The sequence below is a fragment of the Mastigoproctus giganteus genome, chromosome 7 (assembly GCF_048544385.1).
Source record: "Mastigoproctus giganteus isolate SK-2022 chromosome 7, ASM4854438v1, whole genome shotgun sequence".
Taxonomy (NCBI): Eukaryota; Metazoa; Arthropoda; class Arachnida; order Uropygi; family Thelyphonidae; genus Mastigoproctus; species Mastigoproctus giganteus.
In genome coordinates, this window is record NC_143581.1 from 211,908,019 (window position 1) to 211,933,895 (window position 25,877).

The window sequence follows — 25,877 nt, forward strand, 5'->3', positions numbered from 1 at the left end:
AGACTTTTCATACCAACTAAGCAGGCCGAGCAAAGGGATACAAAAGGGATTAGGGGGGGGCTCATTTATTTATGTTGAGACTTTAATGGCGGCACCCTTTATTGGGTCCTCTAGATCAGGGGCCCTGGTGCAGCACATCCAGTGCACCCCCCCCATTTGCATGTCCCTGCAACTAAGAAATAGTGTTTGTTCAAGGCTTAGACCTAAATGGATGTCAGATGAACTAATGGCCCTGCAGAAATAGTGTTTGTTCAAGGCTTAGATCTAAATGGATGTCAGATGAACTAATTAAACTTGTGGCAGAGAAAAAAATGCATGGGACGCATGTAAACTAGCCTTTCATCAAGTCGCAAAGGAATTTAGGCAAATATGAGAAATCTTTGGCTGAGGATGCAAAGAAAAACAGTAAAGACTTCTTTACTTACATAAATACTAGAAGGAAGGAAATGAATCACATTGGCCCACTTGATGTCAATGGTTTAACTGTTCATGTTCCTATTCAGATTGTGGGAAAAATGAATAAATATTTTGCTTCTACATTCTCACGTGAGGAATTCTGTAGGGAAGTGAATGCTAGAAACTTTAACAGAAAACTGTATGATTTTGTAATAACTGAGAGGAAAGTGGAAGAGTAATTGAAGTTAAACATAAGAAAGGCACCTGGGGCAGATGGGATCAATCCAGTTATATTAAGGGAAGCAGCAAAAGAGTTAAGGAAACCTTTAGCCATAATTATGATAGCATCCTTGGATTCAGACGAGTTCCCGGTGGATTGGAAGTGTGCAAATGTATACCCAGTTCACAAGGAGAGGAGATCAAGGGGTGATACGAGTAATTATAGACCTGTTAGTTTAACTTCTGCTCCAGAGAAAATAATGGAGTCACTGGCAAAAGAGTAATGCAGGACCATCTAGATAGGAGGGCAGTTATACTTCAGTCACAGCATGGGTTTGTTAGAGGGGAATCTTGTCTGACCAATTTGATTGGATGCTGTGATGCAGTCAGAGAGAAACTGGATGCAAAAAATAATTTTGATATCACATACTTGGATTTATGGAAAACTTTCAATACTGTTGCACATAAAAGACTGATGTACAAATTAGAGCAATGTACCATTAAGGGAAAGTTGTTACTATGGATAAAGAGATGGTTGAGTGGGAGAAGACAGAGAGTTGTTATCAATGCACACTGCTCTTTGTGGACTAATGTTATTGTTGGAGTCTCCCATGGTTCAGTGCTGGGCCCATTGTTGTTTTCTGTATTTATTAATGATATTGATGAAGATACATGAGGCTTAGTGTCTAAGTTTGTAGATGATAAAAAGGTTGGCAGGGTGATTAATGACAGTAACTACCGCATACTACGGCAACAAGATCTAGAAAAAGAAAAATTAGGCAGATGGGCTGAGAAATGGCAACTGAAGTTTAATATTAATAAATGAAAAGTACCACATATGAGTAGCAGTAGTCACAGAGTATGTACTTACTGTGTGGTACTACACTGAGAGTAGTGGAAATTGAAAAAGGCCCAGAGGTAATTTTAGTTAGATATGATTTTCTCTAAGCAATACAGACAGGCTGCCAGGAAAGTTCATGGGATTTTATCATATACAAAAATTTTGCAAGCAGAGACAAGGAGGTGATTATCCCATTATACAAGGCAGTTGTAAGCCACATCTTGAGTACTGCATATAGGTCTGGAAGCCTCATTTTAGGAAGGATGTAGAGCTTCTGTAACAGGTACAGAGAGAGGCAATGATGAGATTGTTGAGGGGAACAAAGGGATGCTTTTACCAAGAAAGGCTTCAGCTCTGGAAGTTGCAGCATCTAGAGACTAGGTACCTGTGAGGTGATCAGATTGAGTTGTTTATGGCTTTGAATGGATTGAGCAAGCTCAGTGCTAATGGGATTCTTCCCTTTCCTCAGACTACACATGTGAGAGGGAATTAGTTAAAACTGAGCAAGGATGGTTGCAGAATAGATGTGCAGAAGTTTGCCTTCAGCAAGCATATAGTTAATTGTTGGAACAAACTTCCATCTGTTGTGGAAGTGGGTAGCTTGAATAAATTCAAGGAAGTCCTAGATATACTATTGGAGGGGATGGATAGGTGAAATTTGAAGTTTTCTGGCTGATGCTGTATGAGCTTGCTGTCTTGCATCATTTGCTACTACTAATATTAATATTAGTAGTAGCAAATGTGGCTGAACCACTGTCTTAATAATATTAAGACAGTGGTTCAGCCACATCAGGAGTACTGCATAGAATACTGCATTTTAGGAAGGATGTGAATCTGTTGGATCAAATGAAAAGAAGAACAACAAGGTTATTCAGGGGTACAAAAGGATATTATAGAACTTCAGTCCCTCTTATCAAGAGGGACTGAAGTTCTATAAATTGCAGTGTCTGGAAACTCGCCATCTGCAAGGAGACCTGATTGAAGTAAATATTTAAGGATGAATTGATAGGGGACATAAATTTAAATTTAAAAAGCATGTTTGCAGGACAGATGTGTAAAAATTTAATTTCAACCAGAGAGTAACTGATTGTTGGAACAAACTTCTATCTGGGGTTGTGGAAGTATTAGGCTGAATAAATTTAAGGAAAGATTAGATAAATTGTAAGGTATATACAGAGGAGACAGTTTTTTTTTTTTTTTTCTGGCTGATGCTGTGTATAATTTATAATTACTAATACAGCACTCACATTAACAGCTCTGAAAGCAGATTACTAGCTTAGGTGGCTTGTTGCTGTTCTTTTTACTTTATAATTGATATCATTTTATTCCCCTTCTGGTTCTAAGTATATATTCCTGAAAATTGCTATATTGATATGGTATATAAACTATTGAGCCATTTGCTGATATGTTGTTGTTGTTTGGTTTTTAGGAGCATTAGCAACTAAGGCCATATTGCTCCGTGGATATGCGGTGGTCATTCCCTGACCTTTCCGCATCCTCCGTATTTGGTGGTCATGGGCTTGAACCCTGGTCTAATCAAGCGTGTGCTATGCACTGCTGCTCCTGCCCACCTGGCTACGGAAGCGCCATTTTTGCTGATATAAAGCATTCGCCATTTAATTGAGAAATAGTTCTCCATCCATAAAATAGGCCCTGGATCTTGTCTCCCCTTCATCTGCTAACTGAGGGAGCATAAAAGTATTGTTACGGACCCCTTCTTCCTGGTTTTAAATGTTTTCAGACTGCATCCCCCACCCCTGCTAAAAATCATAAGTGGGTGCCAATGACTTTGAATCTTCACATGTATAAATCACTAAATCAAATTTTTGTTTATCACATGGGTACAGTGTCTTTTTATTCAAAAACATGTAAAGTTCTCATGTAATATCTTTTGGTAATTATATTTCATATAAATCTGTCAGTTTTAAGCCTTTTCCTTAGTGTTCTTGGAGTGTACTCTCCAAGAACACTAAGGAGAGTACTACATAGTGTTCTCTCCACTATTAAAAGAAGAACAGAAGTAACACACTTAAAAGTATGTTACTTCTGTACCATACTTAAAAACTTTGGTGCTTTATATGATGCAGAGGGTGCATAAATGGTTGTAAAAAACATCTACAGTATTATGACATTTATTTTACTGACTTTATAGATATAGCAAGAAACAGAAAAATTCATACATTACTGCATTAATCACTTATGTTTTGATGCTGTTGCCATGAGTTGCAGGGCACTAAAAATGAACAACTTCCTAATGAAAGCATTACTGTCCTTTATCTGTGATATGCTACAACCTTGATACTCTTTATGTAGATGTTTATTCCCATCTGATGCAGTTTTAGCTTGTTTGAGGTCAAAATAGAGTAAGACATTGTGCACACACACACACACACACACACAGTAGTATCTTTTATTACACACACACAGAATTAGCTTGCACCAGGTCCTAGCAAAAAATAATATTACAAGCAAGGTCTCTTTGGATTTCGAAGTACAATAACAGAATAGTCTTCATATGTTATTATTGGTATTAGTATTGGCAAAAATGATGCAAGGAACCAAGGCTTATACTACAGCATTAGCCAAAAGTATCTCTTAATATTCACAAAAAATTCAATATTTTTACCCACATTGTTTGTCCATTCCTTCTAGTAATATACTCAATCCTTTAAATTTATTCAAACCCACTTCCACAACATAAGATGGAAATAGTGACAAATAGCTCTAGGTACATTCTGTATTCTACCTAAGGCAAACCTGAATTTTACCACCCATTTAAGACACTGTTTGCTAGCTAGAATTCCTCCCTGTAGTTTTTTCTCAATTGCCTAGGGGTTGGTGGGGAATCTGGGTACCAAAGTGTGGCCTAAGTAGGAAGAACAGTCCTGGGTTCACATAAATTATATTAAATTCAAGCATATTTTTTGGGATGATCCCAGGAAAATATGCTTGAATTTAATAATTCATATGGAGAAACTTAGAAATTGTAAAATGGCAAGCAAATTTGAGGAATATTTTCATATAGTTTTATTTATTTCTGACTAAAGGGAAATTTAAGACATTTATTTCTGTAACCATTCTTTTCAATTTTAAATTTATAGAAAAAGATGCCTATTTTCCAAATACCGTTAGCTTACAAAACTCAAACCTCTCTCTCTCTTGTGATAAGAATAATTCTTTGTGCCCTTTATTACTCTTCTTTGTACCCTTTCCAATTGGCTCACATCTTTTCCAAGCTTTTAAATTTCTTTATACAATTAAATTTCATCAATATGTTTAATTATAAATGATATATTAACCATGATCAGCTGAGTTGCTACCCTTCTCAAAATGTCTGAACTGGAAGCAAGGATTGCGAAAGCCACGGAGTAGTAACATATGTTACATCTCTGTGATGAAAGCAATATTGAAAGTTTGTCACTTGAAATAAATATTTTTTAGATTAACTTGTAACTAAAATTATTTAGCTTTAGTAGAGGCATTTGATGCAAGAAAGCAAGCTTATGCAGCATCAGCCAAAAAAAAAAAATAAAGTAAAATAAAAAAATAAAAAATAACCACTTCCACTTCACCCCTCTGTTTGTTTAAAATAGCTGTCCAGCTGAGCCTTAAACTTATTTAGGCTATCAACTTCCACGACAAGGGATGGAAGTCTGTTCCACCTACCAACCACCCCGCTGGCTAAAGGCAAATTTCCACACATCTATCCTACATCTGTCTTTCCTTGATTTGAATTTATGCCCTCTCAGGTGATTATTCTGAGCAAGAGGAAGAATCCCATCAGCATTGAGCATGCTCAAACCATTCAAGGCTTTGTACACATCTATCAGATCACCTTGCTGGTGCCTAGTCTCCAGACACTGTAATTTACAAAACTTAAGCCTTTCTTCGTAAGAGCACCCCTTTGTTCCATTCACTAATCTTGTTGCCCTTCTCTGTACTCGTTCCAGCAGCTCTACATCCTTCTTGAAATGAGGCCTCCAGGCCTGTATATAGTACCCTAGGTGTGGCCTGACCACTGCCTTATACAAGGGAATAATCACCTCCTTATCCCTGCTAGAAAAATTCCTATATATCATTGACAATAGACCATGAGCTACTCTTGCAGCCTGTCTGCACTGTTCAGAGAACTTCGTATCTGCCTGCACAACCACCCCCAGGTACCTTTCATTCTCTACCACTGTCAGTGTAGTACCACAGAGTTGATGCCGACCGGGCTAGCCGAGTGGGTAAAGTACCTGCCCGGCAACCCAAAGGTCGCGGGTTCGATTCCCGCCTCGGGCTTGGATCAAAGTACTGCAAAAACCTTGGGAGGTGCAATATGGCCACAGAAGCCGATGCGCCAACAACTACCAAATCAAAAAAAAAAAAAACCACAGAGTTGATACGTTGCTCTGGGGTTGCTGTTTCCCATATGTAGTACTTTACATTTGTCAATGTTAAACTTCATTTGCCACCTCTCAGCCTATCTGCTCAACCTTTCCAGATCCTGTTGCAGCAGCATAGTGTCAGTAGTGTCCTTGACAACCCTGCCAACCTTCGTATCGTCTGCAAACTTGGACATTAAGCTTGATATACCATCATCAATATCATTTATAAATACAGAAAACAATAAAGGACTCAATACTGAACCCTGAGGGACTCCACTAATAACATTAGTCCACAATGAGCAGTGTCCATTGATTACCACTCTCTGTCTTCTCCCCCTCAACTACCCCTTTATCCATAGCAGCAATTTGCCTCCAATGCCACACTGCTCCAATTTGTGCAGCAGTCTTCCATGTGCAACAGTATCAAAAGCCTTTCTAAGATCCAAGTATATAATATCAAAGTTATTCCCTGCATTCAGTTCTTTTGTGACTGCATCATAGTATCCAATCAAATTGGTCAGGCAAGACTTCCCCTTAACAAAACCATGCTGTGTCCGAGCTATAACTGAAGTCTTGTCTAGATGATCCTGCAGTGCTTCTTTAACCAGTGCTTCCATTAATTTTCCGGGAACAGAAGTTAAACTCACAGGTCTATAATTACTTGTGTCAGCCTTTGATCCTCCCTTGTGAATTGGGGTCACATTTGCACATCTCCAGTCCATGGGTACCTCCCCTGAGTCCAAGGAAGCTCTCATAATTATGGCTAAGGGTTTGCTTACTTCCTTTGCTGCCTCCTTTAATATAACTGGATAGATCCCATCCACCCCAGGTGCCTTTCTTGTGTTTATCTTCAACAATTTCTTCTCCACTTTACTGTCAGTTATTACAAGATTCTCTAGCTTACTGCCAGAGTTGAATACAGCTCTGGCATTAAATGGCATTTGTTAAATGTTCCATTTATTAAGAAAAAATTACAACATGGATTTTTGTGATAACTATTTTCTTGTATAGATTTCCAGTTTAGGACCACATCAATGTCATAATTTAAACAGGGGCGGAAAATGATCGTTGACAGTGTAAAGAAATAAAGCTATGAGGGCTATCCCGAAAGTAATGTACAAAAACGGTTAATTTAAAATAAATGTATTTTATAACATAATTTATATTTAAAACCTGCTACGTAGTGTCCTTCGCAGGTTTTAACTACTTCTAAACGTTCAAGTAATTTAACAACTGTCTGCAGAAGTTAAGCTGTCTGATGCACTCACAGCTGCGCCCAACACTTCTGAAGTTAGAAATCTTTGTCCATCCAACGGTTTGTTGAGCGTAGTATATAGATCGTAATCGCAAGGACTCATATCAGAACATTATCATTATAATTTTCTTGTTTATACTCCGGGCCGACCACTAGATCAGTGGAGTTTACAATAAATCAATCAATACAAATGTTAATCGTATTTAGTAATCAAGGGCTGGAAGCCCGGTACACTCAAAGAGCGTGTGCTAATGTGCTCGTGACCACTCGGCTACATCAGGTCTTGCTTTGTAATGGAATACGAGCACACCTGCTTTCAACATCTGACTACTTCTAACAAATTTTCGGGCGTAATTTCAGACGAAGAAATAATAGTCTCCAGTTTCTGATTTTCCAAATGGAACACATGATCAATGGCAATAATACAATCGTAATCGTAGGACATGATGGCCATTTGTTTCTACTTTGATTATTGCCGCAATTTTTAGAGGGCGTGGCGAAGATGGAAGTTTCCACTGAGCTGATTGAGACCAGTTCAGATTCGAAGTTGCACGTCTATGAATGGCACAACCTCTTCACCTTCTTGTTGGTAACATCATATTACTACGTTGCAATTTCTCTACTTTATTATTATTATTAGCTATATGTTGCAAGGAAGCCTGAGGCTTATGCTGCACCAGCCAAAAAAAAAAAAAAAAAAAATTCCCCAGTTACCCTAAGAGAGAGAGAGAGAGAGAAGTAAAAGGGAATCACCAAGAAGAGAAGAATGATAATATCTAGCTCAGGATCCTGGGTGTGCTTTTTCCCGTTGTTCATCTGACAGCAAACGTGGGAACCATTGGACGGCGCCCTTTGGTTTTTATAACACCTCAATTAAAATTCGGTGTACAGTGGATTTTGTTATTACAGACTCGTTAGCTATTTCTTCAGAGGTCGTCCGTCTGTCTTCCTCCAAAATGGTGGTAATAACGACTGCCTATATGTTGTCCGTAGACGTTCTCGATCTACCTTAGCGTGGCTTGTCTTCATCTCTAGTCTGACCATGACAAAAACTTTGAAACCAACATGAAATCGTGCTACAATCTGTTATTGATTTACCCCTTCTTATAAATTTGTATTGGCGCTCAACCACGTTGATAAAATATCTTTGATCTGAAACTGTAGTCTGACTTAAAGCAGTTTCACCATCCATTTTTCAAAGCCTCTACACAAAAATCAATTCAGAAACTAAGCACGCTAACTTATGTTAAATGTTAGTCGCACAGACATGTGGAATGAGAAGCACGTGCGAAGTGTGGATTACTTTTGGGTTATTTATTTTTGAAGTTGTTGTTTTAGAATTTTAGGAGCATCAGCGACTAAGGCCATATTGCTCTGTATATACTGTAGTAGTAGTAATGGAGGAATTTGATGCAAGAAAGCAAGCGTATGAGCATATATAGCACCAGCTCATATTGGTTGAAAAAAAAAAAAAAAAAAAAAAACACCAATTTCATACGTCCATTCCCTCTAAAAGTTTGTCCAGTTCCCCCTTGAATTTATTTAAGCTATCAACTTCCACAACGACAGATGGAAGTTTGTTCCAGTAATTTAACCATCCGCTGGCTAAAGGTAAATTTCCGCACATCTATTCCAGAACTGTCTTTCCTTAATTTGAATCTATGCCGCTCAGGTTCATAATCTGAGCAAGCGGAAGAATGTCATCAGGATTCAGCGTGCTCAACCCATTCAAGGCCTTATATACCTCAGTCAGATCACCTCACAGGTGCCTAGTCTTCAGCCGCTGCAATTTGCAGAACTTAAGCCATTCTTCGTAAGAGTACCCCTTCATTCCATTCACCAATCTTGTTGCCCTTCTCTGTACACGCTCAAGCAACTCAACGTTCTTCCCAAAATGATGCCTCCAGACCTGTAAGCAGTACTCAAAGCATGGACTGACCATTGCCTTTTTTTTTAATAACGGCACCCCTAAGTAATTTATTTTATTTTGCGGCACCCTAAGTAATTTATTTTATTTTGCTGCACCCCTACTAACTTTTCCGCTTGTTAGATCCGATTCTCTCTCTCTGCATATATATATATGTGTGTGTGCGATAGTTATTACAATAATACAAAGGGTACTAGGAAAGTTTTGCAATACAGCTTTGTTTATTTAATTTTTTCAAAGTAATTTCCTCTACATTCAATGCACCTCTCCATCCTCCGAAACCAATCTTTAAACCAGTTCTGCCAAGTTTCACTAGGGAGTAAAGCACACTCGTTGTCCCAAGCCCGTAGAAGGTCCTCATCACTGGAAAACCGCCTCCCTTTTAGCTTCATTTTCACATGCGGGAACAGTGCAAAGTCACAGGGAGCAAGGTCTGGACTGTAGGGAGGGTGCTCGAGAAGTTTCAGTCCTGTCGTGGTCAAATATTCGGTGCAGGCTTTGGCGCGGTGAGCTGGAGCATTTTCGTGATGGAGGTACCAGGTGTCCATTCTTGACTTTGGCCGCAGGCTCTTCATAGATCCAATGACTTTAGGCAGGCATTGTTCAGTATACCACTTAGCTGTGACTGTCTTCTGCGTGTCCAAAACGACACGTTCCACAATTCCACTCGATTTGAAAAATACAGCTATCATTTTCTTCTTTACAGATCGGGATTTTCTGACAATTACGGGTGTGTCATCATCATCAAAGACCCAAACTTTTTTGTTTTGAGCCTTGGTCGGCAGATCGTAATAGTACAGCCAAGTCTCGTCACCTGTCACGATGTTGTTCACATACCGAGATTGTCCCTTATCAAACTTTTTAACATCTCCCGGCACCAAGTCACACGTCGTGTCATCAGCTCTTCAGTCAGTTGATGCGGCACCCAGAGAGAACAAAGTTTCTTCACGTGCAAATGATCTTGCAGAATCGAACGAATTGCTGGTGCATTTAGGCCCAAAGTATCCTCTATCTGTTGGTAGGTCACTCGCCTGTTTTCGTCAAGCATTTTCCTCACAGCAGTAACGTTTTCCTCCGTAACTGACGTTCGTGGTCTTCCCGGCCTCTCAGAATCCTCCAGAGTGAAATTTCCCCTTTGGAATTCTCTATACCACCTGAATATCGTTGTACGATGTGGACAATCATCATCTAGTGCAAGAGTCATTTCTTCTAAGCACTGGTCTATGGTTAAACCACGCACGAAATTATACCGAAAAACTGTCCTTATCTCATTTCGTGACCACGATGCCATCGCAAGCACTTTACACTCTCACTACTAATGAATAACTGAGCCCATCGACTTGGCGCAGCGGCTACTATGCACGTATGAACATGTCTCAACATGCAGCAACAAGCAGCTTCCTGTGATTCATTGTTGCGTCATATTGCAAAACTTTCCTAGTACCCTTTGTATAATTATACAAATTACATTTCATAATACAAATTATATGTATACAGTATATAATAATTTTATTCTTTATATAGAGGTACTAAGTAAACATCAATTATAGATCACCACAAAATTAAAAAGATACTGTACACATTTTTATAATGAAATAAACATATAAATTTTAAAAAATAATAATAAGTTTAGTAACTTAAACCCGAATTACGTGGCATCCCTGGAATGTTGTTGCAGCACCCTAAGTTGCCGCGGCACCCCGGTTGAAAACCACTGCCCCTTATACAAAGGGATAATCACCTCCTTTTCTCTACTAGCAAAATTCCTGTACATCATTGAAAATACCCCATGACCTGCTCTAGCAATCTGTTTGCATTGCTCAGAAAACTTCATATCTGACAGCACAATCACTCCCAGATCTTTTTCATTTTCTACCACCTTAAGTGTAGTACCACACAGTTGGTACGTTTTTCTGGGATTACTTCTACCCATATGCAATACTTTGCATTTGTCAATGTTAACTTCAGTTGCCACTTCTCAGCCCATCTGCCCAAATTTTCTAGATCCTGTTGCAGTAGCACACTGCGATTACTGTTATTAACAACCCTGCCAACCGTTGTATCATCTTCAAACTTCGACATTAAGCCTGGTATACCTTCATCAATATCATTGATAAATATACAAAACAACAGTGGACCCAACACCGAACCCTGGGGGACTCCACTAATAACAATAGTCCACGAAGAGCAGCGTCCATTGATTACCACTCTCTCTCTCTCTTCTCCCACTCAACCACCCTTTTATCCATTGTAGCAACTTACCCTTAATACCATACTGCTCCAATTTGTACAGTAGTCTTCATTGCGCAACATGTCAAAAGCTTTCCTGAAATCCAAGTATATGATATCAAAATTATTTTTTTGCATCCAGTTCCTTTGTAACCACATCATAGTGTCCAGTCAAATTTGTCAGAAAAGACTTTCCCTTAACAGACTCATGCCCCATGCTGTGTCTGAATTATTACTGCAGTAATAATTAAGTCTGTGTGTTAATTGCGTGTGCTGTGTGGGCAATTTTCTGTTTGCTGGACGAAAAACCCGAGTTTCCGGGAGAAAAACCGTGCTACCTCGGCTAAGACCGACTAACTTAGCCACGTTATGAAAAAGGCCCATAAAAATAAAAATTGGGAAGGACAGCAATTCTACCCACTGTAGTACCCACGAGGAAATTTTTGCAGTTCATAATAAAATCTCAGAAATTTAAAAAATGAATTATACAAGAATTGCACGGAAGAAATATGAATTACAAGTTCATATTCCATTCGAACGCGCAAGGAATTAAAATAATTACAATTTGTTATTTTTATTTATTTTTTATCGTTTTCATTTTTATTTTTATTTTACCCCCTCGAACTGTGTGCCTTAGATGATCGCCTATTCTTTCCCGGTTGTCGTTTCCCCCCTCCCCCCTCAAATCCACAGTGTAAAGATTTTCAATAATGTCGAGAATCTAATACGTTTTGCTCTTCCTAGATGGCAGCACGTATTGACTAGTTTAAAGCAATGTTTTAATTTTCATGTTTAATTTTATTGGCTTAAATTGAACTGTTTTAAGAGGCTGATATATTCATAACTTTACTTTGATATCGGATATTAAAGCATGTATAAACATTTGCATTAAGGTTCTTCAATTTCTCATTAACATGTCTCATTATACTCTGCAAAGAAGTGATGGGCGTAATAGATTCATTCCATTATGTACTTACAAGGTTAATACCGTGGTTATAATCGCTGCTTTCCCATATTAGGTGGAAAGCGCCTGAATTGGAATCCTCGATGAAGCGAGTAACGTTTGGGCTTTTTTAAACGTAGCTGAGTTAGTCAACTCTACGCGAGGATCCATAGTTTTTCTTCCCAGAAATTCCGTTTTTTCTTCTGGTAAGCAACAAACCGAATACAGTATACAGTACATGCAATTACAGTCATTATATACTGACGCCTCTTAGCCTTGGTTACTTTGGCTTTTAACACGCCCCCAACGCTCATTCTATTAGGTTAATCATAGTAGAAGAGAAATTGTTTAATCTAAAAAAAAAAAAAAGGCACCTGAATGAGATGGGATCTATCCAATTATATTAAGGGAGGCTACAAAGGAGGTAAGCAAACCGTTAGCCATAATCATAAGAGCATCTTTACATTCAGTGGAGGTCTCTATGGGCTGGAGATATCTGAAGGTATCCTCAGTCCATAAAAAGGGGGGAGGATCAACAGGGGACATGCGTAATTACAAACTTGTTAGCTTAACTTCTATCCAGGGAAAATAATGGGATCACTGGTTAACGAAGTAATGCAGTAACATCTAGACAGCAATGTAATTACACTGCAGTCATAGCATGGATTTGTTAAGGGGCGACCACGTCTGCTCAATCAGATTGGACTGTGATGCAGTAACAAAGGAACTGGATGCTAAAACTATTTTTGACATCATATGCTTGAACGCAAGGAAAATATTTGGTACTGTTGCACATAAGACTGGCGTGAAAATTGGAGCAGCGTGACATTAACAGCAAGATACTGTTATGGATAAAGGGATAGTTGAGTGCGAGAAGACAGAGTGATTGTTAATGGACACTGCTCTTCGTGAGCTAATATTATTAGTGAAGTTCCCCAGGGTTCTGTGCCGGGCCGTTTTTTTTTTTTTTTTTTTCTTCTCCCCTACACCTCGACATAATTAATAGAACACGTAGAAAACGTGGTGTAACTCGTGCAACTTGCGATGAAGCGGGACAAAATTTGGTATAGTCGTGTACCATAGAATAATGATGAAATGAGGAGACAGTGAGAAACTTTGGACGGGTATAAGCAACATTTATAGGGGTTGATTAAAATTACCAAAAAATAAAATTACACCAGTCGATACAAGATGCTCGAAAATATGGTCACATGACATCAGTACGCCGTACTGATGTTATGTGATCCCTTCCAACGTATGATCCCTGCGTATACCCCCCTCAAACGGCTAAACAGTGGTGATCCATGCTCAATATAAGGGTGTGTATAAGATTCTGTGGCCGCAAATCCAATTCTTTTACTAGCGTAGACCTTAGATCCCAAAGTGACCGAAGAGTTGGCTGTCGGCGTGCAGTGCGACACTCAAGGGCGTTCCACATATGTTCCATCGGAATTAAGTCTGTTTATTGTGCTGGCCTCGATAGTCGTTGGATATCTTCTGTTTCAGGAAATTCCGCCACCACGTAAGCTCCATGTGCAGTGGCGTTGTGCGTGAAAAGAAAATCTGGGCAAATGGCACTCCTAAAAAGTCTCACATGGGGTTCGAGGATATTTTCTTGGTATCTCTGTGCAGTTACAGTATCCCTATCAAAAATATGAAGAGTTGTGTGACCGTTGATCATTATTCCGACCCACGCAAGAACACCGCCCCCCCCACCGTTAAGTGTCCATTTCTCTGATGTTGGAGGGATGGTATCGCATTTCTCGTTGTCTTCAGGTGAAATAACGTCTAGAACCTGTAGGCTAAAACGAGACACATCAGAGAACAGAACTGTACCCCATTTGTCAGGGCTGCGAGTTACATGTCCATGGCACCAGATTCGACGAGCTCTGCAGTGTGGTTTGGTGTTAATGGGATTCAAAATTCAAATTACTATTTTAGGGCCACCTGTAATCTCTTACATATACCCATATATGTATTATGATTGTAAATTGCTTGTGTTCTATGGTGGTCGATTTGACGATACTGGTCACAATAAAATATTCTTGAAAACATTTTGTTCTGTTAATTCTGTTGAGCAGTGTATATTGCTAGTCCATATGGAGCAGTGCTCTTTATTTGTCTGCGCAGGTTGCACAGTGATATCGTCACCGTCCTCCCCACACCGGATGGAAAAGGCCCGAGTTCGAATCCCGTCGATGGCGCGAGGAACTTTAATGAGCTTTTTTCACTCCGTGTCTGAGTTAGTCGGTCTCAGGCGTAGACAGCAAGGTTCCCCCCTTCCCCAGAAACTTTTTTTTCGTCCAGCAAAACAGACAAATCGACCAGAGAACACATGCAATTTACAGACATAACACATAAAAGGGTATATATAATCATTTACGGGAGACCCTAATACTGTATAATAATAATTTGATATATTTTTTTTTTTTTTTTTTTGAGTGCTCTTTATTTAAAGTGCGTAGTGTAATATCGCGTATTAGTAAACTTAGTTTGTTCAATGCTACGTACAGAAACTACGCCCTATTTGTAATAATTATGTATTTTAGCACTCTGGTATCACGATGATGCCCTTTCTCTAAATTCGTTCAGTCCATTACAAATTCGGAATACAGCAAGGTAAATTCAAGATTTTGACGGAGCTCGTGTTGCCACTATATGGGGTAACTGCTTACTGTAGTTGGCCATAACGAATGGTGCAAACAAAACGCTGTAAATGTTTTCTGTTTTTCCATTAAACATAGTCGATATCAAACAGCCTTCTTAATTATTTCAGTGTCTCGAAGTAAGCGAACATCCTGTTTTTGATGTTCTTTAATTCAATTCGTTTGAGCCACTGAATTTTTGTCATTTTTCTACTGATTCCGTTTGCGCTCAAAATAAATGAACATAATTTATTAATAAATATTGTTGATTTAATCAAATTTTAGATGAGTAAAGAACATCCGATAATTTACCTTACCTCTTGGCCCAAATCGGGATGGTAGGTGGAGGTACTGTAGCTGACTGCGGGAGCAACTTTACCACTAGCGGGACTTGTACTATTATGGGGTGAGGCAGACTTGGGTGTTGTGGCATTCCCACTCCATTTACAAGCTGAGGTTACACTGCTAACGAAGTCTTTTGTTATTCCATCAAAGTGGTTATATTTGGACAGTTTACCATCAAATATGGAATGCGGATGAGAGATAGTCATTTGTCCACTGCTAGGCCTAGGTAGGGAATTACCCCACATGAGCACACTTTGTCGGGTGTCATTACTGAATGCCGACACTAGGGACGACTGTGTCGACATTATATCCAGTTTGGAGTCTTTGGATAAATGCGGAGAGTCACGCAGATGAGATGTGCCCTTCGGTTTAAGCACATTAATGCAGTCCGTACCCGCGACTGTTGGTAGGCTGAAATTTAAATTGTGACAGCCGAGATCTCCGAGTTTGGGATCTCGATCTAGGGAGGGCAGTAGTGGCTGGATACCTGCACTAGTGGCACTCATCAAACAGCCCCTCAGGGAGGCACTGGGATCACTCGTGGTCACATAAGCCTCACAGCAAGAGGATTTTGTTCCCATTCCAACCTGCGGTACCAATCGTGGCGCGTCCCCGTTAAATTTGGCCGCTTCCAGCTGACAGGGGTATAGTTTATCATCTTTGGTTAGCTGGCTGCTGTCTGGGTATGCTGCTGGAAAACACGTCCGTGCTGCTGCAGAAGTCATATCGAGAAATCCGTTTCCACCATACTGGGCAGCGGGATGATGCGTATAGTCTGGATAGTAAGTGCCAAGGTGTCGATAGTGTATAAAGTTATCCGGAGCTAAGAAGCGAGTATTGTCAATTGTTGTAAACAGGTTTTGTGGTATGGCTGCGGCCGTGGCGTAGGTCGTCAGACCATTCACATTTTCTGTGGTATAGGGATACATGTTGTTATAGTTGGCTTCTTCAAGGTAGGGATCACCGGGAATTTTTCGCTTTCGACAGGTAGAAAGGAGATCACGGATCTGTGACTTGTAGCGGCGGTTCCGCTGGCACCGTAAAACGAAATCACTATCACTTAATAGTCCACTGCGGTCAGTCATAGCGCCGAGGCCTCCATCTAAATAGGTTACTTTAAAGTCCATCGTCCTTTTTCCTAGTAGATCTCGACCTTCTTCTTCCCTACCATCAGAATATGAGGAAATTTATTAGTTAATAACTGGTCAGAAAGAAATAATTAAAAACATTTAAAATCATTATCCAATAGTTTTATATTACAAATTTTGTGAGTCCGTTCTGTAATACAACGCCGTACACAAAGATATCATTCATGATATCTCTGTGTACGGGAAAACTGCCTTTTAGAATTGCATATATAACAAAGTATGAAAAAAAAAATTGGATTATTTACTATCAAAGTATGAAAAATTGTTTTGATTTTGTTGGGGATTTATTTTCCTAACATTCCTTCCCTCAGCTTATATCAAATATTATTGTTAACATAATTAAAATAAGGATTACAATAAGTTATATTTTAATTATTATTAAAAACAAATTTCTATTAGAGATTGCAGTAAATATTAAGTGTTCTCCCTCCAAAATGCAAGTACAAATTATTTTCATCATGTTTAATGAAACTTAACATACACTGCTCCCCAAAATTAGAAGAACAAAATGTTTTTTATGAATATTTTATTGTGAACAGTGTCAGTGAAGGCGAATATTTGATATAATTGCCATCCTGGCATGCAAATTCCGAGTATCCTATAGAAATCGATCTACCACCTTACAGAGCCACACATTATGCAAATTTTCATGCCTATAAAAACACAGGTTTCGACCACATCACTTCATTCCCGTTTATTGCCCTGCTCAGTGGGATAATCACATCTATAATACTCAGGATGGAAAGTCATCGTCGTTTAGATGATTCTTTGAGACAGCAGGCCTTTGGACGACTTGAAGCCGGGCAATCATAGGCGGAGGCGGCACGTTGGCTTAATCGTTTTTTTTTTTTTTTTTGTAGTTGTTGGCGCATCGGCTTCTGTGGCCATAATGCACCTCCCAAGGTTTTTTTGCAGTACTTTGATCCAAGCCCGAGGCGGGATTCTAACCCACAACCGAAGCCACCCCATATGTATGCCCTGTTGGCGAATAGGCCAGCTCCCTTGCCTGGCCTACTTTCTACCCTTCCCTGGCGGGGGTTGAGGGGACAGCACTGCTGTCACCTCCCCTTCTCACCACCCCTTCTTTTCCTTCTGGTGGGGCATGGGCATGCCCCACTGTAAACTGGAGTTGTCTTCCCTATCGGCTCCATACTTCTATCTATCTCCCCCCCCAGTCTTCAGTCTCCCTCCCCACTCTACCTGCACGCTAGTGAACGCCCCACACAATCTAAATTCCACAAGTGAAAATCAATTTCACCCATCATTTCTTTTGACCTCCTAGCACTTCCTCCTCAACGTGATCACATTTTTATTTATTTATTTTTATTTATTTTATTTTATTTTATTTTTTTATTATTTTTTTTTTTTTTTATTATTATTATTATTATTTTTTTTTTTTTTTTTTTTTTTTAGGTCCTAGCCACTGAAATCTCAGGAAATTAGGTGGCAGGACCTGCCAGAGTGAACTATATTCAAGTGGATACCTGGTCTGCCTCCACGGGGCGAAAGTGGGGCAACGTCGGGCCTCAGTAGAGGTCTGGCGGCTAAATGACCAGATGAATAACGGTACAAGGCATCAAATATATACAAAGTCCATACACTTTTAAATCTCTGGCTTTTCCAGTAAACTGGTTCACCTACAATGTAACCTACGCGGAGATGGGGGAAACCCCTGGTGCCGCTTGACCCTAAACACACTTTACACTTTACACACTTTACCTTTGGGTTGCCAGGCAGGCGCTTTATCCACCCGGCTAGCCCGGTCGGCTGGCTTAATGTGACACGCAGTATCGTCTTGGCACTATGGAAGTGTTTGTCTGCGCGACTAGCACAGTGGTATCGTCACCGTCCTCCCCACACCGGGTGGAAAAGGCCCGGGCTCGAATCCCGTCGATGACGCGGGGAACTTTAATGGACTTTTTTCACTCCGTGGCTGAGTTAGTCGGTCGCAGGCGTAGATAGCAAGGTTTTTCTCCCCAGAAACTGGGGTTTTTTTCGTCCAGAAAAACAGGCAAATCGACCAAAGAACACACACACGCAATTTACAGACATAATACATAGACGGGTATATATCAGAAATTACGGGTGGCCCTAATATAATAATTTGATTTTTATTTTATGGAGTGTTTTCAGGAGACAGAAACCATTACAAGAAGAGCTGGCCAAGGTCTCCCGATGGCTACGCCAACCAGAACAGACCGTTATCTGGCTGTAACAGCAAGACGGAACCCCACGATGTCCTGTCATCAACTGTCTGTTGAGGTTGCTGCGGCCACGGGTAAAAACATTTCCATTCAGACTGTGTTAAGAAGGCGCAATTCAAGTGGACTCTACGCAAGGAAGCCAGTGGTTTGTATCCTATTAATCCCCGACGTATAGGAGAAACCCTGGAGGCCGCAACAAAGTACAAAAAAATAAATAAACAAAACCCCAAACCACCGGAGAGCTCGTCGAAAGTGGTGCCACGGATATGTAACTGGGAACCCTGACAAATGGGATACATTCTGTTCTCTGATGAATCTCGTTTTATCCTACAGATTGTAGACGTTATTTCATCTGAAGACAACGAGGAATGCGATACTATCCCTCTAACATCAGAGAAATAGACACTTACGTGGAGGCGGTGTTCTCGTGTGAGGCGGAATAATGATCAACGGCCGCACCCCCTTCATATTTTTGATAGGGGTACTGTAACTGCGTAGAGGTACCAAGAACAGATCTTTGAACCCTATGTAAGACTTTTTATGGGTGTCGTTTGCCCAGATTTTCTTTTCATGCACGACAACGCCACTGCACATAGAACTTGGTGGTGGCTGAATATCTTGAAACTGAAGATATCCAACGAGGCCAGCACAATAACTAGACGCAATTCCGATCGAACATGGGTGGGATGGATGCCCTTGGGCCTCGCATTGCACGCCGATAGCCAACTCCTCGGTCACTTTGTGAGTTAAGGTCTACGCTAGTGAAAGAATGGGATTTGTTGCCACGGAATCTTATAAACACCCTTGTGTCGAGCAGGGTTCACCACTGTCAGGTTTGTTTAACTGTTGGAGGAGATCATACTCCGTACTGATGTCATGTGACCATATTTTTCGAGCATCTTGTACCGACTGTAATTTGACATTTTTTGGTAATTCTGATACAACCCCTACAAATGTCCACAAGTTCGTCGAAAAGTTTTATAGTTATTCTATGATAAACGACCATGCAAAATTTTGTCCCGCTTCATCGCAAACTACACGAGTTACACTTGTTTTCTACGTGTCTCTTAACTTTGTTGAGCAGTGTAGTTATCGTTGGTTAACTTTGGAAACGGTTATGATTCAATATTGACTTTTACTGCAATTCTTCCAGTATGTGAAGGTTATTAGTGGATACTCTTTCTTTTAAAGTACTATAGTTTGAAAGATAAAAATCGGAAGATCGTGGATGTTCATGTGCTATGCAAGGAAAAAATGATGTGCTGCCTTCGTTGTAGGCAGCACATCATTTGTTGGACATCTGGGAATGACCAGAGATACTACTCTAGCAGTTAGAGTCAAATTCCATTGTTTTCAAAGATAAATTAACACACTTTTATTAGATTGCATGAATTTTGAATCACTCTATATATAATACAATTCCAGTTATCCGAAATTTCATGTTCATTTCAGTATTTAACTAAGAAAGAAAAATATATATGCGCATAATAAAATCGTATTTCCAAGTATACAAATCACAGAAACGAATGCGCACATGAAGGGTGGGGCTAAAGCTCCCAAGAATAGTTTGTTTTATATTATATACACTCATCATATCCGCCTACCTAGTAGCGTGTTGGTTCGCCTTTCGCCGTAATAACCGCTTGCGCCCGGCGTGGCATCGAACTCCATGAAACTATGGAAGTCGTTCTCAGGTATCTTGGACCAGCTGTACAGAAAGTCGTCACGGAGCGAGGCAGTGGCGTGGACTGCCTGGCAAATGCTCTGCATCCCATTCTGTTAGGTTGATGTCGGGAGAATTTAGCGGCCGGAGGACCATACGAAATGCTTGGACGTGATCCTCGAATCTTTCCTGTACAATGCGAACCTTTGTGGCACACTGGCGTTGTCTTGCTGAAAGAGTCCAGTGCTGTCTGGATACACGTTACCATGCAGAACAAAACATGGTCTGAAACAATGCCGTAGGAAGTATTGGTGGTGGTGTGCTCAATGTGGATAAGAGGACCCAGTGATGTCCATGAAAACATCATCCAAACAACGATACCACTGCCGCCGGCCTGTTTTCGTCCTGCCGTGCAGTCTGATTGCGGCTGTTCACCTGCTCGCCGCTGAATATGCACCCGTCCATCGGCATGATGGGGCTGGAACCTTTATTTATCAGACCAGGCGACTCTCTTCTAGTCGTCCAATGTCCAGGAACGCTGCCCTCGTGCCCACTGCAGGCAGAGGTGTAGATGGCGGTCGGTCAACATGTGCACATGTTATATGTCGTCTACGCTATAGGTCTATCCGCATAAGCGTCTGCTGGATGGTATGCTCGGAAATATTTCCTTGTGCGCCCTGTTTGTAGTCTGCCGTTAATTGACGGATCGTGAGCCTTCTGTTGTTCTGGACCGCCGTTTACCTCGACTAACCACTGGTGGTCTCCATGTCCCGGTACGTTGGGTCGTTGTGCGTTCCTCTTTGGACCATTCCCACTACACCTTCACTATAGCGGCCTGGACCTCGAACAGCTGACAATTCTTGCGGTTGTTGAGATGCTGGCTCCCGCCTCTCTAGCAGCGCAAATCATTCCTCATTCAAATTCTGTTAGGTCCTCCCCTTTGGCCATTGCACGGGCTTCGTATTGACGAACTGAGAGGCAATATATATATGCTGCACCGGTCGATGATTTCACTCCTAGGTGCTGTTGGATGCGTTCATTCGTAGAGGCTGGGATGGTCATAATGTTTTGGCTCATGAACGTAATTGAGCTGTCACGTGTTAACGCTTATAAAAACTATTAGTATGAAACGTACGAATCCTTCCGAAACCAAATTTCTGAATGCGCCACTGAACCACATTGATACGATTAGTAAAAACTTGTATTAAAGAAAAAAGCTACAAATTTTTTCGCTACAAATAAAAAAGGTACAAAGTCGATGAACTCCGTGACAAATACTTTTATTCCAGACATTTTAACAGCACTTCAGAACTGGAGAAAAATTATGACCTGCTCATTATCTGTTGATTACTTTTGTAACGATCCAAATTTTAAAAAATTATTTTCGTAAAAAATTTTTACGATCCAAATAAAAAAAATTCTTTTTCGATAAGGAAAGTTTCCTTTCCTTTTTCCTTTCGATAAGGTAACATAAGCCAGAATATCACCAGATCGACACTGACGGAATCCATACTGGCGATCGTTGATCAGATGGAAGGTTTCTAGATAGTTTAAGCGTTGGCGATTAATTGATTTTTCCATTACTTTAGAAAGATTAGAAGTAAGTGCAATGGGACGATAAGTGGATGGGAGGGATTTGTCACCCTTTTTAGAAACTGCCTTGATATGAGCAAATTTCCAAGCTGACGGAAAAACACCTTTGGAATAAGAAAGTGAAAAAAGGCGACACACAGGTTTTGAGAACAAGTGGAGGAATACCATCAGGACTTGGAGCTTTCTTAGTAGCATCAAGGTTGTTCAGAATTCTTCTGACATCCATTCTCGATCCTACGGAAGACCACAGGAGGCATTGAATGGAATGTACTGGGAATGGTGGGAGGTGGGAGGATAGAGCTAAATGGAGAAAACTGGTTTCCCTACCTACCCGGCAAGTAGCCTAAAGGACAAATGATGAGCAAGTACTTCTATTTGAGTAATCCTGTATAATAATATTGCGGCTTCCAAAATTTGCTTTATTTATTTATTTTTATTATTATTATCATTTATTTATTTATTATTATTTATTTTTTTTATTTCGTTCTTGACTCAAAAATACCTCTGACCTCTACATAGATCGTATTTGAGATGGATTTTTCAAAAAAAAAAAAAAAAAAAAACTACCCGAAATACTCTCTGTCCCGATTGTTCTGGATAACTGGGATTCTACTATATTGATTTATAAGTCAGTGTTAGATTTATATAGAAATTCATTGTTTTAGAAGAAATCAAGAAAATAGCCATTTCTTAATTTCTTTTAAAACCTAACGTAGAAATTTACTTATTTTTTATTTTTTTTTATTAACAGGAAATTTCTTCTGTTAACTTTATAAATATGGTAATAATACTATATTATAGTTATGTGGTAGTGATACTTACATCAACGGCCTGTGAGTGCAGAGGATAAAGTCTGGTTTACTGTTTTTATACACTAGACGTGCACTGGTCTGAAGCCATTGCCATTTACTATCTTTCATTACTAGACGATAGGCTATTAACCCTGATGCTCCTGTCTTCAAGACTGAATAAAGATATCGAGTTTGGATTTTAAATCTAGGTATTAAAAACAACATATTTCATTATAAAATATTTCATAAAATAATGTATAACACTTCTGAAGATGATCACAAGAACTTAATACAAGCCTGGAATTGCTACTGTTGTTGATGCAAGGAGAAACTACTGTTGTAAATGCAATAACTCAGGTTGATTTCTCGTACTACAGCGAAAGTTGAGTATGGCACCAACGTGTTTCTGCTATTTGGCAGTCAATATAAGCAGGTGAAAACCCTTACAGGGCAGTGGGCAAAAAGGTAATACGCCACCATACTTTCACCTTAGTTTATTTTAATTTTCTAATCACATGATTAGTTATATTAGGAAAATAAGTAAACAAAATTTAAACTTACCCCAATGATTCACTAACAAATGGAATAAATTCTGTATCCAGCGTATTACTGGAAAAAAGTCTCTAATACACGGTGTTCAAAAGCTAGGGAACAAACACAAAAACACCAATGCAGTACTTCTTAAAATCTAACTAAAATAGAACTAATGTTTGTCATTTATAAAACAAAATAATCTGTCTGATCGTATAAAGTCGCTCACGGTCTCTTACAAAAGTCAAATTAGGTAACAAAATAAAAATAGCCTGTTTTTCTGAACCTCTGTATTTCGTGTTTATAACTCTCATTATCGACTTCAAAATAGCCATTATTCTGAAAATGTCACAAAGACATATTTGGATAATTCTTTGGGGTGGAAAGCAAACTGGACTGAAATTTAACTAGAGATAATGGAGGCAGGAGGAAATGGAACCGAAGTAAAGGGCCAGGTGGCTGAATGACTAGCAGCGTAGTAAGCAGACAGTGCACACTGAAACTTGTTTCAGACTTTACTGAATCTACTGAAGGATTTGTATCAAGGCTAAGATTCCCATTTTTCTTCTTTAAATTACAAAATGGACTCTTTATCTTGAATTTGGAAAGATAATAGGTTCAAGTATGTGATGATTTTCAGTTCTTGTGAGTCACCTTTCCAGGGACAAATTCTAAAATTTGGGGGAATTTTGAGAATAAATATTTTACAGTGACGAGTAGTCAATTCTTGGGCCTTTTGGCAACCGTACTTCTGGAATGCTCTGCATAGAAGGCTTCGTGAAAGCAGTCTTCATAGACGACGATCAGCTTTCTGTGTTCCTTTGATCCCTGTACACAAGAACAAGACCAAACTTGCAGGTTTTGGTCCCGATTGCTTCCAACAGTTTTGGTCCCACATGAATTTATTTACTTATTATGTCATGACTACAACCAGTCGGTCTCTGTACAAAAGATCTCTTGGATTGGCGCCAACAGCGTTTTGACTGCACTCAGAAGCAGTGGGCCTAAGTGCTCTTTACTGATGAATCAAGACATATCAGATTCTCACCACACTTTCATTTGGAGGGAACGGGAGACCAGATTTCCTTTCTTTAAAATCGGCGTTAAGAGATTCATTTGGAGATAGGTGGTTTAATGAAACAGATGGAATTACTGTTAATTCAAGGGTTCCGTGAGAAAACCGTATAGCTCACGGTTTTCTCACGCACCCACCTGTATAGCACTACCTCAGGTGGGTGTGGGATTAGTGCCAATTCGCACAATAAGAGTTATAATAGACTCAGGTTGGAAAACGTGCCTGCGCCGGGAGCAGCTGCTCGGGTGTTGCTTGCTTCCTGGTGGTGAGGTGGCCTGGAATATAATATTCAGGCCTTTATACAGAGTGTATGTTAGACAGTAATACTAGGTGGATTTGGACGAGAGTCTTGGGACTACCATAGAACAGAAACACAGATGAGATGAGCTCTAAGGTATTTAGGTAATAACCTTAATGCTTTGTTTCGTTTCCTGAAAAGTTAGTTTCGACTTTCTTTAACAGAAGATGATGCGTCGCCTCACAAAAGCTCTCCTAGTAAACCATTAGAGGGAATGTATAACTACGCTATTAGGGCCACCCAAAACCAAACTCATAAATCTGCGTGTATTATGCCCATAAGTTGCGTGTGTTCAGTGATCGATTTGCCTGTGTTGCTGGACGAGAAACCTAAGTTTCCAGGGGAGGAGCGAACTTTGCTGTCTTCTCCTGAGACCTAGTGGAATAAAGCCTATAAAAGTTCATAGAGCCATTGACTGGATTCGAACTCGGGCCTTTTCCACCCCGTGTGGGGGGAGACAGTGATTATAACCACTGTGTTACGGCACAGACAGAGAAAGGGTATAGCCAGTATGGAATGAACGGTATGCTCTAGGCAGGAAGGTTGTTAATACACAGACCTCATCCAAAAAACATCTCTAAGATCACGTCAGTGACGTAAAGAATGCAAACTTAGTTCCATCTTTAAATTTTGTTCTTTTGTATGTTTTAAGCACGTTGGCCAGAAAGCGTCATTATAAACTGAGTGGACAGAAATCATGGGACACCTGTCTAGTAACGGGTAGGCCCATCTTTCGCCCAGATAAGGGCAGTCACACGGCGCGGCATTGAGTCCACTAGTTCACGAAAGCGTTCCATGGGTATTTCCGTCCTTGCTTGCTGCACCGCTGTCCATAATTACGTCGCATTCCTGGGTGGAGATTCTAAAGCTCGAACGGACATTTTCACAGAATCCCAAAGATGCTCACAGGGTTCATGTCCGGTGAACGGGAAAGCCATTCCATGGTGGTAAAATCTGCGGAATACTCTTCGAACAGTGTTCTAGCCACGACGGCTCTTTGGGGAGGCGCATTGTCCTGCTGGAGCAATCCATTGCCCTGTGGGTGCACGGTGACCATGAAGGGATGCAGATGGTCTGAAAGGATGGACACATAAACTGGACCTTTCAGAGATGCGTCTAGACGTGTCTGGGGGTCCCAACGTATGCCAGTTGAACATGCCCCAGACCATTACCGACCGCCACCTGCCTGAACAGTTCCATGTTGACATGACGGGTGCATAGCTTCGTGCGGTTTCCGCCAGATACGCACCCTCCTGTCCGCTCAAAGTAACTGGAAACGGGACTCATCGGACCAGGAGATCCATCTTCAATCATCCAAGGTCCAGTGCCGATGTTCTTTTGCCCAGTTGAGGCGTCGAGTCTTGTGTCGTGGTATTAGCAATGGGAGACTGGTGGGTCGGCGAC

The 25,877-nt window shown here is 40.3% G+C and overlaps 1 protein-coding gene across 1 annotated transcript in view; it reads right to left on the minus strand.

The window, feature by feature from the left end:
- The window catches only part of LOC150083652 (aryl hydrocarbon receptor protein 1-like), a 282,715-nt gene that overhangs the window by 44,054 nt on the left and 212,784 nt on the right, over positions 1–25,877 (minus strand). Inside the window, exons 8-9 of the mRNA XM_090378555.1 lie at positions 22,601–22,742; positions 15,143–16,334 (exon numbers count right to left, since the gene is read on the minus strand). Coding sequence (XP_090234681.1) covers positions 15,143–16,334; positions 22,601–22,742 — 1,334 coding nt within the window. The remainder of the gene's footprint in view (positions 1–15,142; positions 16,335–22,600; positions 22,743–25,877) is intronic.